This window comes from Amphiprion ocellaris, chromosome 14 (assembly GCF_022539595.1).
Source record: "Amphiprion ocellaris isolate individual 3 ecotype Okinawa chromosome 14, ASM2253959v1, whole genome shotgun sequence".
NCBI classification, from domain to species: domain Eukaryota; kingdom Metazoa; phylum Chordata; class Actinopteri; family Pomacentridae; genus Amphiprion; species Amphiprion ocellaris.
The window spans coordinates 15,213,294-15,230,075 of NC_072779.1; the positions used below are offsets into that span (position 1 = coordinate 15,213,294).

The 16,782-nt window shown below is 35.7% G+C and overlaps 1 protein-coding gene across 8 annotated transcripts in view; it reads left to right on the top strand.

The window, feature by feature from the left end:
- The first annotated feature begins 1,606 nt into the window (after positions 1–1,606).
- hsd20b2 (hydroxysteroid (20-beta) dehydrogenase 2) overlaps positions 1,607–16,782 on the top strand; it is a 27,138-nt gene continuing 11,962 nt past the window's right edge. For 3 of the 8 annotated variants that reach the window (XM_055017260.1, XM_055017258.1, XM_055017261.1), the window contains exons 1-11: positions 4,040–4,286; positions 5,197–5,243; positions 5,407–5,482; positions 5,605–5,715; positions 7,413–7,480; positions 7,562–7,606; positions 7,693–7,727; positions 7,820–7,901; positions 8,080–8,145; positions 9,530–9,679; positions 9,765–9,887. In XM_055017260.1, coding sequence (XP_054873235.1) covers positions 4,136–4,286; positions 5,197–5,243; positions 5,407–5,482; positions 5,605–5,715; positions 7,413–7,480; positions 7,562–7,606; positions 7,693–7,727; positions 7,820–7,901; positions 8,080–8,145; positions 9,530–9,679; positions 9,765–9,887 — 954 coding nt within the window. In that variant the 5' untranslated portion in view covers positions 4,040–4,135. Of the gene's footprint in view, positions 1,746–4,038; positions 4,287–5,196; positions 5,244–5,406; positions 5,483–5,604; positions 5,716–7,412; positions 7,481–7,561; positions 7,607–7,692; positions 7,728–7,819; positions 7,902–8,079; positions 8,146–9,529; positions 9,680–9,764; positions 9,888–11,552; positions 11,925–16,782 lie in introns of those variants that run through there. The other 5 variants (XR_008603949.1, XR_008603948.1, XM_035943205.2 and 2 more) reach the window with 5 other exon arrangements.

Sequence of the window (16,782 nt, forward strand, 5' to 3'; positions counted from 1 at the left end):
TCATATTATTCACCAGAAATCAAAAATTAGAGAAACAGACCAAGAACTGAAACAAATTTATGTATCAGAGCTTATTTTTTTCTTCTTTCTTCTCCTTTTAATCATCTGATAACCCATCAGATGTATCTGCTGTCCCTGTTTATATTTTATAAAACTGTATATAAAGTAGTTCAAACCAGCGCCACCTGCAGCACACTGATGTTTCATTACTAATAACTTACATCTAATGGCGTTATATATCATAGCAACATCTGTTGATGTTATATATATCTGTCAGAGGGACTAAACCACAAATTTTATTTTAATATTTTGCATATGATCTACTTAGGTACTTTTACCATATGCAGGATTTTTACCTGATCTTGATCTTGATTTAACTGATCGGCACTTTGTCCTGTGACTTATCATTTTTGTTACTCTAATAGTAATTTTTTGCATCCTAAACTACAATCACACTTATATATTTATCTAAGTAGTTTAGTAGATTATATAATTTGACCAATTTAATCAATAAAATGAGCCAACCTATTGAAAGGGCATGAAGGGTCAGATGTTCTTTTTGACTCTGTAAACAACTTTTACTAAATATGTCATTTCTGTCTTTTGCAGATTTTATAAGCACATGCACGGTCACTCTTGCAAAAGCCACTGAGTGAGTTTATACTTCATAAGTACATATATCTACCTCAGAGCTGTTTGCTTTCTCTGGTGAAATTATTTGTCAAAGTTATTCGATCAAATACCTAGAAAAAGCTGTGGGAGGAGCGATAGAGCAGCTTAGACGGTTGCCTCTTCTGTGAACCCACTTAATTGATCGGGTGAATTAATTTGGCTGCCTCTCGCTGTGACATCACTCTGGCCTTGCAGGATCACAGGATCTGAGCTGTACTGGAACACGGGGACATTTCCCTGAAAAGCATTTGAGAGTGTTAGTGTTGGATAATAAGAAACCTCCTGTCACTGTAGCCTCACAGAGCTGTCGCTGCCAGCTGCTGCTCCAGAGTGACGATCATAGAAATGCATGCAGGGAATGGACAGGGTGATTTCCCACAATGATCCTAAAAGTGCAAATTAAAAAGGAAATGACAGGCTGAAAAAAATATTATTATTTATCAACTTTATATATTTACTAGCAAAACTAATTCTATCCATCCATTTCTTTCTGCGTACCCGGAGTCAAGTGACAGCAGGCTAAGCAGGTCATCCCAGGCATCCCTTTCATGAGCAATGCTTTCCAGTTCACCCTGAGGTGTTCCCAGGCCAGATGAGATGTAAAATCCCTCTAGTGAGTTCTGGGTCTATAACCTGTGGTCTGCTCTCAGTTGAGCGAGCCCAGAAAACCTCCAAAAGACTGAGGCATCTTAGTCATATGCCCACAGTACCTCAGCTTGCTTCTTAAAGATGTAACTGAAATATACATTGAGAGGCTTTTCCTGTACATCATTTTAACAAATAATCTCATTGAATATTAACCGCTGCATCCTAACATGTTCAGGGTTTTTGTTGCTGATGTTTTGCTATAACTTCAAACCTTTAGACATTTAAAAACGTATGAAGGGGGAAAAAAACTACAACAAAACCCACTCATTTGTTTTCTTCACACAGCATCACTCTGTCTGCAGCAGGTCCAGCTGTGGCCTGTAAGGATCCTGCAGCGCCCTCTGGTGGTTGACGGTACTCACCAAAGCCACAGGGCCAGTTCACTGCTGACACTCCTCTGTTAAAACATTCCACATTTTTTGAAAGTAAGTGCTTGAAAGACATTTTTGTGTGGTAGTTTTTACTGCCTATCTCCACTCTGCATATTCTTAAAGTAGAAAGCACTAAATGTATTTTCTTAGACTAACACACAGGTTTAGTTAGTGAACTGTTTGTGAGCACAAAAGGCACTCAAATAAATAGGCTTTTAGCTGCATTGTAGTTCCTGTTCATTCAGCTAGAAATGTAAATTAGCCTTCTGCATTCAAAATATGAGTTCATTGTGCTTAGACTGATTAATTAGTTAATTAGCTGTGAATCCATTAAAGTAACTGAAATAAATTTACCTAACTTGAAAAAAACAAGTTTCATAAACTTAAATGTTAAGTCGAACCAGTTAGTCACCCAGAAAACAGTTACAGAAAGGCTTGTTTTCCTTTTGCATTTTCTTAATTTAAGGAATCTCTGCATCATTTAATACTGAAAACTTACAGTCTCAACTTCTGAAGCCATTTTTGCCAGAGACAGTACAAAGACAGAGTATTATCCTGCTCCTGGTTACAGTGATATTATGTTTTCAGTTGTAGTGATTGAATTCAGTACTAATCTTTGTCATGATGAGAATTTTGTTGATAAAAGTGTAAAAACTTAATTTTACAAACATATAAAGCAAGTTGCTTGCAGGCAGTTTTAACTCTCTCACCATGCATCCTGGGAAATCTGCTTAGACGCTGATTTTCTTTCTTTAAACCTAATTTAATGATTTGAATGAACTTTAAGTTCTTTTATTCAACTCATCATTTTAAGTCAAATGACTCCATGTATAAGAAATGGTTTGAGGATAAAAATGCAACATTTGACATCGATCAATTACAAATGAGCAAAACAAATAAAAAAAATTAAACCATAACTGTACTGTTGGAAAGTCAACCAAACAGTTACTATTATTTATTATTTACAATATTATCATATGTGTATTATTAACACAATATCAACATGTATTTATTTTTTTTCCAGAATCATGGTTATCATCAACAGAAATATGTCATGGCTCCACTAGTTCTCAACTAATTCTTTTGTGATACACGACTCACTTAAAAAAAAGCAAAAATCAAGTAAAATTTTACCACTTTAACCCAGTTTGACATTTTAATTAATTTATTATTAATCTAAGATGTGTGTAAATGTGCACATTAGTCTGTTACACAACAGGAATGTTGGACCACAAACACCCTTATCACAAGTATAACCACACAATTCCGACTTATTTGTGTTGAAGCTTTCATCAGGTGGTCAGATTAGAGCCATGGGAACATTTCCAATTTTATTCACTCATAGCTCTAATTAGGATTCCACTAAACCACAATGACTGGATGATTTATCAGAGAAAACTTTATCTTTTTGATGATAAGCTGCTGTTTTACGTATCTTGGATCACGGGACTGTATATGTAGGTGTACCATTTGTGGGCTATCGCAAACATTATCGCTCATTTAACATTTAATCAAGAGCATTTCCAGTTTATCAGTGTACAGACATTATTTTACATGAATGGGTAGGACTGTTTCTGCTGACATGAAAACCTGACAGATTGTAGCTGCAGCAGAGACTTATCAGCTCTCACAAAAACTGTGTCACTCTCACATGTGCGTTGTTCTTTTATCTTTGTTGCTTTTGTTTAGGGCTTTTGTGATTAGACACAAGGGTTGCCCGCACAGTGACAACATGTTATTTGAGGAAGCGAGCTCTTGTGCTACTTCCTCCCTTGTGTTGAAATGGCAGTTTGACAGTTTTCTGGACAGTGGCCGTGTTTCTCAAACATTTTTCTCCCCTTCCAACCCCACAATCAGTGACTATGATAGGAAAGGTTATCAGTGACCTCTTGTTTAGTTTGTTTCCCTACATAAATCACATTTATGCAATTTAATGGACTCCATGTGTTTCTTTTGGTCATCCAACCCCAAGACAATGTCTGTGTTTTGTCAGAAGCATTTTCAAAATTTGCATTCATTGCAATTTGATGCTTTAAAATAAATGTAAGTAAGTGTGAAACAACCAACAAGTATGACCATTCACAAATATTTCAATTGTTTTCATTGGTTAATGTGCTAACGTAAAGGCTTCCAAACAAAATGACAAACAGGACATGAGTTTTATTGAACATGGTGATTGAAATAGACTAAACTGACCCGTCAGTTCAATCTGCGGATAGTTTTTCGGGTTTAGTGGCATCATGTGGGTCCAGGGGTGTTTATTGTCAACTAAGCTCACCCACATGACAGCAGCACACACTGAGGGGTGGAGCAATGTGGGAGGTACATGAAACACAGGAAAAAATATTCATTTCCTCTGCTATAAAATTAGGATTAACCAGCTTTTAAACATTTGTGTGTTGTGCTCCAAGGAAATTCTGCTCCGCTAAAAGTCGTGCTGAAGGATGTCACTCACAGACATGCTGGCCACCGTTGGTGGATTTACTCTGGTATTCTACCTGCTGAAACTCGCCTGGAGATGTTGGTGTGGATTCAGAGAATATGTTTTATCAGAGCACTGGCAAGTGGATTTAAGGACTTATGGACAATGGGCAGGTAAAGTTACAAAAAATGTGTTTTATTCTTTCTTACAGGTTTGCTTTAAAGCAAAACAAAAAGTAAATGTGTCAGATTTCAGGTGTGGAGGAGTGCTGGGCAGGTTGCTAACACATTGTGAAATTCTAACCAATGCACACTAATGTTTGACTAAATGGGTATGTGTGTGTGTGTGTGTGTGTGTGTGTGTGTGTGTGTGTGTGTGTGTGTGTGTGTGTGTGTGTGTGTGTGTGTGTGTGTGTGTGTGTGTGTGTGTGTGTGTGTGTGTGTGTGTGTGTGTGTGTGTGTGCTTGTGTGAAATAATGGTTTTTCTGGGTCAGTTTCAGATGACACTCATTGTGACAGTTTTTTTTATTTGCTGTTCTCATTTAATGTGTAATGTGAGAAAATGCAGTCCTGTCTGGATGTTACTGGGTTAAATATTTACATATTATTTCCACCAGTGGCTGCACAGACCAGCCTTCCTGTCTGTGAAGCCCATTCGATGAAGGACCTGATATGGCTTTCAAATTCCTTTTTTATCACATAAGTCCATCTTACCAGAAAGAAGTTTTTCATCCACTTTTCTTCTGCACTTTGCATCCATTAAGAACTGAGCATCTAACTTCTCGACCTGAACTCAGTCTGTTGTGCCAACTGTACACTTGAATGGGAGAATATTATCATTCATACCAGTTTGAAAGTTCAAATTGTATGAAGAGTTTCTGCAAAACAGAGTTTGGAACTGTGAGAATGAGTAAAATCCCTTTAATATGTTTGTATTTTGCAGAAGTTAAACTGAAATTTTAATAGCAGAATTATCCCAATTACAAGACAGGCTAATTCAGAGTGATTGAAAAGTTGCAATTCTACCTGAAAACCTATAACTAGACCCATTATGTAATATTTCTTTGCTTTCATCTTTGTGCAGTTGTCACTGGTGCCACATCTGGCATTGGTAAAGCTTATGCCAGTGAGGTGAGTTTCCATTTTCCTTCTACAAAATGGTCTTTCAGTTTTTATAGGTTCAATTAAGAACATACTTTCTTCACATTAAGCTGCTTGATGCAGTCAATCTTGTGCAACATTGCAGAGTCTTGTAAGTTAAGACAAAACCTGTCTGTCTGCATTCTACTTCAAGCTGGCACAAAGAGGTCTCAACGTTATTCTGGTAAGCAGATCTGAAGATAAGCTTCGGATGGTTGCCAAAGAAATCGGTGAGTCAGTTGAAAATAACGCTGGTGTTCTAATGTTTATCCTTGTTACCATGAACATGTTTGTTGGTTCTGTGTGCCACTAATTAACAGAAACAATCCAAAATATTCTTTGTGTCCTTCAGAGAATGAGTATGGACGGAAGACACGTACCATCCAGGTGGACTTCACAGAAGGCCACAGTATCTACCCTGCTATTGCCAAGGAACTAGAGGGCCTGGAGATTGGAATTCTGGGTAATTAGACAATTTATTTTTGAGCAGGGATAAAGTATCAAATTATGTCACATTTGGTTGATCTGCTCAAAAACTAGGAAACACCAAAAACTAACCTTTTCTATCTGTTTCTTGTCTTTGTGCGAAACTAAGCTAAACAACCAATGGCTGTAGCTGTGAGAAAGCTGTCAATCAGCAAGACTCTAATATACATATTTATCAAAATGTCTGATCTGTCAGCAGCGCCACAGTATGACCCTGAAAATATGTTTCCTTGCTAGCTGAGTGCCAGGAAAATTATTTCTGTCTACTCATACTACTGCACTGGCAGTCTGCGGAGTGTGAGATGTATCATTAAATCAAACATCAATTAGGTGTGCTAGTACAAAATGTATCCACATCAAAAGAGTGAACTCCCAACACAATGACCACACCCAGTACTAGATACACAAAGAGACAATGCTACAAATCTAAATTATGCAACAAAAACAAACAATAGGCTTATAATTATATAAAAAAATTTCATAACAGTAACCTGAAAACAACAGACAGCTGTAACAGTTTTGCTATGTGGTCACATCATATACAATCCTGCATTAACACATTACAAACCTCTGCAACAGCAAACAGGGAGGGAAAAAAGCGGCAGCAAGGGTGCAAAAAAAAAAATTTTTTTTTGAAATACTATAATGTTTTAAAACTCTGAAAACAAACACGCACAAAAAAACTCAACCAAACTAAAAATGTCTGTTAGAGATATTTTTCACAGATTATTATAAATAAAACAGTGTTATTTTACAGTCAAACACTGGAAAAGAATAAATTACTGTTGATGTGGACATTATGAACAGTTTTGGCCCGTGTTTTTGTTTTTGTCTACATGTAAATTCTTTTTTTCAGTGATTATACTAGATATTTTCCTACCAAAAAAAGGACAATCTGTAAAATAACAGTTAAAAAATTGTATTTACTCTTTTTCATTTCTTAGCTGAGAATTAATTTTCAATTAAGAATTAATCAAGAAATAATGAACTAAGATTAATTGAGGATTACTTCTAACATATTTTTTGTTCAAATGGGAAATATATGTAAAATAACATTTTTGCTTTATTGTTATTATTATTATTATTATTATTATTATTATTATTAATAATAATAATAATAATAATAATAATAATAATAATAATAATAATAATAATAATAATAATAATAATAATAATAATAATATGTACGGTAAAGTGCCTAAAAATCTTAAATTATTTATAAAAATACACATTTTTGATGCAGGCCTTATCTATACTCTCCTTTTTGTTGTTGTGGATTGTTATATAAATTACAGACTAACTAAACTAACAAGCTTTCATTTTTCACTGTAAAGTACCCAAACAATAACACATCGAAGTGAGAATAAAGCATTGTAGTGATGAAAAGATTAAAAAAAATTCAAAAGATTTGGCTTTCCAGAGTCACAACAGTGGAAAACATTCTCAGCCAGCTAGAGGGAGTAAACAGACCTGCTGGTCATGGATCAGTTACCTGCTGCATGGTTAATTAAGTTCATGTGCTACAGTAACGCCATGTGAATTCCTCCTGAACCTTTCCAAAATTCACATGCTCTGCTGACAATGAAAGGCCAAAAAGTTTAAGGAAAAGAGAACAGCTTCATCATTTAAAGACTGATATGAGAGAAAATGTCCTTGTTTGTATCTTTCTAACAGTTAACAACGTGGGAATGATCTATACTGATAGTTTTGCCTGTTTTCTGGAGACACCAGATGCTGAACAGGTAAGTTTTGAGTTTTAAATGCCTGTCTGAAGATGATTTATTGTTTACATTGACTTTCCTTTTTGTGTTTGTTCTGAGCAGAAAATCACTCAGGTTATCAACTGTAATGTGCTGTCTGTACCTCAGGTAAGAAAAAATGTGAGCATTTACTGCATGACTGTGCTTTTAAAGTTTCGACATCTGCATTGATCTCCTATTTTCTGTTTTATCAGATGACCAGACTGGTTCTTCCAGACATGATTGAAAGGTACTGACACACACTCAGAGGCTCACAGTGGTTAAGAGATAATGAGAGGATGAGATGAATTTCTGAGTTTTTGCCTTCTCTTTCCTCCCCAGGGGAACAGGGTTGATCATCAATATCTCATCAGCAGTAGGCGTCCGTCCACAGCCTCTGTTGGCCCTTTATTCAGCCACAAAGGTATACTGTAATTTTATCCATTTAATTATATATCCATTTATTCTCTTTCTGCTATTCCGCTGTTGACTTTCACGTGTTAATTTGAACACATCCTTACCAGATCACGTTTATTTATTAGCAAACAACTTTATGACGCTCACTTGCTAATCTGTGATTTGCACTTTCTTCTATATTTCAGATTTTTGTGAAATATTTCTCTCAGTGTCTGCATGCTGAGTACAAGTCAAAGGGAATTTCAGTCCAGGTAATATCACCTGTGCCAAAGCTGTGGTTCATTTATCCAAAATGGTGGAAATCAAATGGCTCCAATGAGTTAAGCTGTCATTATTTTGTAAATATATGCTAAAGTATATGCTTGTTACCACTCCCTCCCTGATTTTACATTGTTCAGAACATTTAAGGAAACCCAAGACTGCAAAAATGCATCGTCACCTTATTTCCAAAATAAAGAAATGTATTAGCCCAGCTCTAATTTACAAATAAACACTTTTTCACACCTAACACACTAAGACTGACCTCAGTGCAGAGTGACATACAAGAAATTGAGATAAATAACAATGAAGTTATAGTATGATTGGATTTGAAAAATACTAGAAATGCCACTGTGAACACAGAGGTGAGAATAAAAACAAAGATGAACGTGATTATCTGACTGTGGTGGAAGATTATTAAGGTCCTTCACTGGGCTAAAAGTAATAATAGCACACTGTGAAAATATTTTATTACAAGGAAAAGACCTGAATTAAAAGCACAAGTATGTCAGTATTATCAGATAATTAAATTTGGGTTGGGTGAACTACTTGCTGTTTAGTTTAAACTACAGCTGTAGTTTATTTAGCGTAAGATGTAGGACAACTTCGTCAGCTCATGAAGAAACGCTCAGTTTAAATATTCAAAATCACTACATTTGAAGATATGGTTTTCACTGGATGGGATGGGTATGAAAAATTGTAACCTGAAGACTAACTAAAGCTTTCTGACATAAGAAGAGAGATGTAGAGGAGTTGACGTATAAAGTTTCAAATGGAAATACACTAAAATTTGTACTTAAGGACAGTACCTGAGTAAAGGTAGTCACGTCCTACTGCTGCAGTCTGACATCTGTGTGTGTCCTAAAGTTAGATCATAGATTATTTACATAAGGAAGGTTTACAGATTTTTATCAGATTCTAAGTAAGTGTTGCTGTTTTTTTTTAGGTACAAACAAATAGGTGATTTCCAAAGAAAATCGCACATAATGATGCATGTCATGAGGCTAAGCTAAACCCCAATCAGTCTCAATATCCCATATTCCTTCCTAATTTCAGTAATTTAATTATACATCCATTTATTTTTACTTAAAGCTTTTATTACAACTGGAAACTAGGTAATCACAGCAACATTTGAGGTGGCTGTGTTTTTTTCAGTGGTTGAACAAACATAGGGCTCATATAGTTGCTCCCACTGACTCAGGTTATCTTAAGCTTTTCTTTTTTTCTAATTTGCTGCACATGAACCTGCATCAAATCACAGTGTTATGGATGTTGCTGCACTTGACTCTGCTTTTCAGCACCAGCACTGTGTTTCATACATGTTTCGTTACGTAAAGAGAAGTTCCGCCTGTCTAACCTCAGTGAACGCTCCCTCAGTGTGTGGTCCCCGTCCTCGTGTCCACCAACATGACTCACAACATGGAAGTCAACCGTTTCGTGAAGAGTGCTCCAGAATTTGCTCGTGAAGCTTTAAACACTGTGGGTCACTCCAGCTACACCAGCGGTTGTTTGTCTCACGCGCTGCAGGTCAGAATATCATCACAAACTGTGATCACCTTCAAATCGTGAGCTGCGATAAATTTAACGTTTCTCTTTTCCACCATTCCTACAGAACGTGGCTCTCACGGTGCTCTTTCCGGACTGGTTTCGTATGTCGACATTCCTCATCAGAAACCTAAAAAAACTTCCAAAAATGGGGAAATCTGACAGGAGAGTATGTAAGGAAAACCAGAGGGTCAGTGAAAAGGAGGAGTAGTCATGTTCCTGCATGTGCACAGACGTTATGTGAAGTTAGGTAAAGTTGGCAAGATATTCACAGATTCGGACTTCCGGCATGAATAACTCATGAGATATACGTTGTAAAACATAAACAATGCCTCTTTTCCCATCGTTGTAAGCTAGACAATGTACAGTTTTGTCAAAAGTCGCTGTCTTTCCAGCTGCAGAAATAACATTGATGTCTCTGAGCAGCCGGCTGTGCAACGAGTGAACAGGGACCGTCTGCAAATAGCAAAACCGCTGCAACAGCGAAGAGAGACACAACACAAATATTTAATTACTTAACTTTTATACACTGTAGTGTCACCAAATTTACTGCAGCCATCAATTGTCTCCTGCTGGTCATACTACAACTCTTGGTTTGACACTATATCTCATATATCTCGTATATCTCATGAGTTATTGATGCCGGAAGTCCGAATCTGTGAATATCTTGCCAACTTTACCTAACTGTTACGTGAATGTGTTTTTTTTTGAAGAGGACTGACAGAAATGTGAATCTTCACTGTACTGTATTATCACAGAATGCTACAAAATATATATGAATACTGTTTAGTTCATGCCGTAAATTTCATTTATCTAACATGTTCAATAGTCTTCTTGACTGAATTGCAATATAGAACGTAAATTTGTCTAAAGACTGCTTCTAATATTATTACTATAGTTGCCCAGACAGTCAGTCTGTATTATCGTTCTGCAAACTTTTAAATAAACAAATTGCGACAAACTTATATTTTAACAGCTCCAAACATAATAACACACAGTGCATGTGGCAAACATTATATTTAATCCTCTGACAAACAGCTAATTTGTATTAACATCTACATTAAAGCTGAGCAAGAATCCTTTAAAGCAGCGATTCCCAACCACAGGTACAACTGCCCTGGGGGGTAATTCTGTGAAAATATGAGCTCAACTCATTGGAAACAACAGGAATTACAAGATTTACAATTAAAAATGAAAGAATCACAGGACATGAACAGGGTGAAGTAGAAAAGTTAACAGTAAGCCAAAGGTAATGGATAAACAGCAGAGATAGACACCCAAACATAATGGAGGGTAAAATGGTTGAAACCGCTGCCTAAAGTTATGGCTAACAGCTTAAACTGATAGCTAGTAGTGTGGATAAACAGGCAAACTGTCTGCTAAGAGTATAGATAAAAGTTGGAAGTTTATATCAATTTTATTTAACTAACTGAATTGTTAGCTAAACATAATGGTCAAAAAAGTTGATATAGCTAGCAAAACTAAGGCGTTCTTAGGCAATACTATGGCAACAAATGGAACTGGTAGCTTATTGAGTGACTTAACAGTTACAAATAGTTAGCTTATAGTGGATAAACGGCTAAAATAGCTAAAATTCTGGAAAAACAATTAGAAATTGTGTGTGAACAGTATGCATTGACAGTTGCAACTAGGGTTGCCACCCGTCCCTTAAAATACGGAAACGTCCTTTATTCGACAATTAATTGTTGCGTCCCGTATTGAATCAATACGGGATGCAAGTTGTTCCGTATTTTCATAAATGCCCCGTACATATCTGTCACACACTCATCAAAACTGCATAATGAATAAAATAAAACACAGGAAATATTAAGAGCAGCCAATTTCATCTTCGTAGGACCTATGTAGCGAGGACCCGATGCGGGGTCCAGCGGATAGACGTCTCTGCGTGTCCGGTCCTGTCCAGTCCTACGGTCCTGTCTCTGGTTGCCTGGTTATAGTCACTGCTGCACCCGCACGTTTAAAAATGTCTACAAGCGAAACTCCACCACGTCTAAAGAAGCAAAAACGTTTGCAGATGTACAGACTGGAGTGGGGAGTGTGGAACCCCTGGCAATGGGTACAAGGCAAACTGTGTTTTCTGTTGCTCATGGACTGTCTGAAGTAAGGCAGCATCAGGAGACAAGCATGGAGGAAATATGAGAACAGAGAGAGCCCAACCAGCAGGTCACAGTTTATCATCATCTAATCATCTCCTGAAGTCCATATGGTAAGGTACATCATGACGAGATCAGCTAGATTTCCTACAGTATATGGCTGTGAATTTACCAGAGGATGCTGATAATAATGCTGATGTGGCTGTAGACTCTACACTATTTTAGTGACTGCCTAAGTAAATGCCTAAGTGGGTATTATTTTTTAATGATTTTTAGTTTTTAATAAACATTTATTTAATAGTCTATATGTAATCAAACATGGCCTTTGCCTAAAAATAATATTTCACTGCACAAGTAAAAGTATAGTAATTTTTAAAACTGTTCAAATTATTGTAATATGCTGCTAAAAAAACAACAAAAAAACAAAAAACACATCATAGTAATATGTCAATTAAAAAAGCCTATAATATAGCGTGTTGCCCAACAAACGTCATAGTATGGCCTTTGGTCCAGAAAATGTCCATAGTATAGCATGTCGCTCAAAAAATGTCATAGTATAGCCTCTGGTCCAAAAAAAATCATAGTATAGCATGTCGCCCAAGAAAACATCATAGTATAGCATGTCATCCAAAAAACATCATAGTATAGCATGTCATCCAAAAAACGTCATAGTGTAGCCTTTGGTATAAAAACGTCATAGTATAGCCTTTGGTCTAAAAACGTCATAGTATAGCCTTTGGTCTAAAAACGTCATAGTATAGCCTTTGGTCCAACAAACGTCATAGTATAGCATGTCGCCCAAAAAATGTCATAGTATAGCATGTCGCTCTAAAAACGTCATAGGATAGCATGTCGCTCTAAAAATGTCATAGGATAGCATGTCGCTCAAAAAATGTCATAGTATCGCATGCGCTCTAGAAAAGTCATAGTATAGCATGTTGTTCTAGAAACATCATAGGATAGAATGTCGCTCAAAAAACGTCATAGTATAGCATGTCGTCCAAAAAACGTCATAGTATAGCATGTCGCTCTAAAAACGTCATAGCATAGCATGTCGTCCAAAAAACGTTATAGTATAGCATGTCGCCCAAAAAACGTCATAGTATATCATGTCTCCAGCAAATGTCAGTTTAGCATGTCGCTCTAAAAAAGTCATAGTATAGCATGTCGCTCTAGAAATGTCATAGGATAGCATGTCGCTCAAAAGACGTCATAGTATAGCATGTCATCCAAAAAACGTCATAGTATAGCATGTCGCTCTAAAAATGTCATAGGATAGCATGTCGCTCAAAAAATGTCAGAGTATAGATAATGTTTTTTATGGCCTACTTTACATTATTTCATCATATGGCACGTTTTTACATGTTGAAAAATCGCATTTTTTTTCGACATAGCATACTATGGAATTTTTTTGCGCCAAAATTCATGATGATTTTTTTTTCAAAGAAAACCTTACCATAGTGTTTTTCAGGGCCTACTTTACATTATTTCATCATATGACACGTTTTTACAACATGTTGAAAAATCACATTTTTTTCGACATAGTATACTATGGCGTATTTTTGCGCCAAAATTCATGATGAACGTCATAGTATGGCCTTTGGTCCAGAAAATGTCCATAGTATAGCATGTCGCTCAAAAAATGTCATAGTATAGCCTCTGGTCCAAAAAAAATCATAGCATGTCGCCCAAGAAAACATCATAGTATAGCATGTCATCCAAAAAACATCATAGTATAGCATGTCATCCAAAAAACGTCATAGTGTAGCCTTTGGTATAAAAACGTCATAGTATAGCCTTTGGTCTAAAAACGTCATAGTATAGCCTTTGGTCCAACAAACGTCATAGTATAGCATGTCGCCCAAAAAATGTCATAGTATAGCATGTCGCTCTAAAAACGTCATAGGATAGCATGTCGCTCAAAAAATGTCATAGTATAGCATGTCGTCCAAAAAACGTTATAGTATAGCATGTCGTCCAAAAAACGTCATAGTATATCACGTCATCCAACAAATGTCATAGTATAGCATGTCACTCTAAAAAAGTCATAGTATAGCATGTCGCTCTAGAAATGTCATAGGATAGCATGTCGCTCAAAAAACCTCATAGTATAGCATGTCGTCCAAAAAACGTCATAGTATAGCATGTCGCTCTAAAAATGTCATAGGATAGCATGTCGCTCAAAAAATGTCATAGTATCGCATGCGCTCTAGAAAAGTCATAGTATAGCATGTTGTTCTAGAAACATCATAGGATAGAATGTCGCTCAAAAAACGTCATAGTATAGCATGTCGTCCAAAAAACGTCATAGTATAGCATGTCGCTCTAAAAACGTCATAGCATAGCATGTCGTCCAAAAAACGTTATAGTATAGCATGTCGTCCAAAAAACGTCATAGTATATCATGTCTCCAGCAAATGTCAGTTTAGCATGTCGCTCTAAAAAAGTCATAGTATAGCATGTCGCTCTAGAAATGTCATAGGATAGCATGTCGTTCAAAAGACGTCATAGTATAGCATGTCATCCAAAAAACGTCATAGTATAGCATGTCGCTCTAAAAATGTCATAGGATAGCATGTCGCTCAAAAAATGTCAGAGTATAGATAATGTTTTTGATGGCCTACTTTACATTATTTCATCATATGGCACGTTTTTACATGTTGAAAAATCGCATTTTTTTTCGACATAGCATACTATGGAATTTTTTTGCGCCAAAATTCATGATGATTTTTTTTTTCAAAGAAAACCTTACCATAGTGTTTTTCAGGGCCTACTTTACATTATTTCATCATATGACACGTTTTTACAACATGTTGAAAAATCACATTTTTTTCGACATAGTATACTATGGCGTATTTTTGCGCCAAAATTCATGATGATTTTTTTTTTCAAAGAAAACCTTACCATAGTGTTTTTCAGGGCCTACTTTACATTATTTCATCATATGGCACGTTTTTACAACATGTTTGAAAAATCGCATTTTTTTTCGACATAGTATAGTAAGGCGTTTTTTTTGCGCCAAAATTCATGATGATTTTTTTTTCAAAGAAAACCTTTCTGGAGTGTTTTTCACGCCCTCCTTGACATTATTTCATCATATGGCACGTTTTTACAACATGTTTGAAAAATGGCATTTTTTTTCGACATAGTATAGTAAGGCGTTTTTTTTTGCGCCAAAATTCATGATGATTTTTTTTTCAAAGAAAACCTTTCTGGAGTGTTTTTCACGGCCCTCCTTTGACATTATTTCATCATATGGCACGTTTTTACAACATGTTTGAAAAATGGCATTTTTTTTCGACATAGTATAGTAAGGCGTTTTTTTTGCGCCAAAATTCATGATGATTTTTTTTTTCAAAGAAAACCTTTCTGGAGTGTTTTTCATGCCCTCCTTTACATTATTTCATCATATGGCACGTTTTTACAACATGTTTGAAAAATGGCATTTTTTTTCGACATAGTATAGTAAGGCGTTTTTTTTGCGCCAAAATTCATGATGATTTTTTTTTCAAAGAAAACCTTTCTGGAGTGTTTTTCATGCCCTCCTTGACATTATTTCATCATATGGCACGTTTTTACAACATGTTTGAAAAATGGCATTTTTTTTCGACATAGTATAGTAAGGCGTTTTTTTTTGCGCCAAAATTCATGATGATTTTTTTTTCAAAGAAAACCTTTCTGGAGTGTTTTTCATGCCCTCCTTTACATTATTTCATCATATGGCACGTTTTTACAACATGTTTGAAAAATGGCATTTTTTTTCGACATAGTATAGTAAGGCGTTTTTTTTGCGCCAAAATTCATGATGATTTTTTTTTCAAAGAAAACCTTTCTGGAGTGTTTTTCATGCCCTCCTTGACATTATTTCATCATATGGCACGTTTTTACAACATGTTTGAAAAATGGCATTTTTTTTCGACATAGTATAGTAAGGCGTTTTTTTTGCGCCAAAATTCATGATGATTTTTTTTTCAAAGAAAACCTTTCTGGAGTGTTTTTCACGGCCCTCCTTTACATTATTTCATCATATGGCACGTTTTTACAACATGTTTGAAAAATGGCATTTTTTTTTCGACATAGTATAGTAAGGCGTTTTTTTTTGCGCCAAAATTCATGATGATTTTTTTTTCAAAGAAAACCTTTCTGGAGTGTTTTTCACGGCCCTCCTTGACATTATTTCATCATATGGCACGTTTTTACAACATGTTTGAAAAATGGCATTTTTTTTCGACATAGTATAGTAAGGCGTTTTTTTTGCGCCAAAATTCATGATGATTTTTTTTTCAAAGAAAACCTTTCTGGAGTGTTTTTCACTGCCCTCCTTGACATTATTTCATCATATGGCACGTTTTTACAACATGTTTGAAAAATGGCATTTTTTTTCGACATAGTATAGTAAGGCGTTTTTTTTGCGCCAAAATTCATGATGATTTTTTTTTCAAAGAAAACCTTTCTGGAGTGTTTTTCACTGCCCTCCTTGACATTATTTCATCATATGGCACGTTTTTACAACATGTTTGAAAAATGGCATTTTTTTTCGACATAGTATAGTAAGGCGTTTTTTTTGCGCCAAAATTCATGATGATTTTTTTTTCAAAGAAAACCTTTCTGGAGTGTTTTTCACGCCCTCCTTGACATTATTTCATCATATGGCACGTTTTTACAACATGTTTGAAAAATGGCATTTTTTTTCGACATAGTATAGTAAGGCGTTTTTTTTGCGCCAAAATTCATGATGATTTTTTTTTCAAAGAAAACCTTTCTGGAGTGTTTTTCATGGCCTCCTTGACATTATTTCATCATATGGCACGTTTTTACAACATGTTTGAAAAATGGCATTTTTTTTCGACATAGTATAGTAAGGCGTTTTTTTTGCGCCAAAATTCATGATGATTTTTTTTTCAAAGAAAACCTTTCTGGAGTGTTTTTCATGCCCTCCTTTACATTATTTCATCATATGGCACGTTTTTA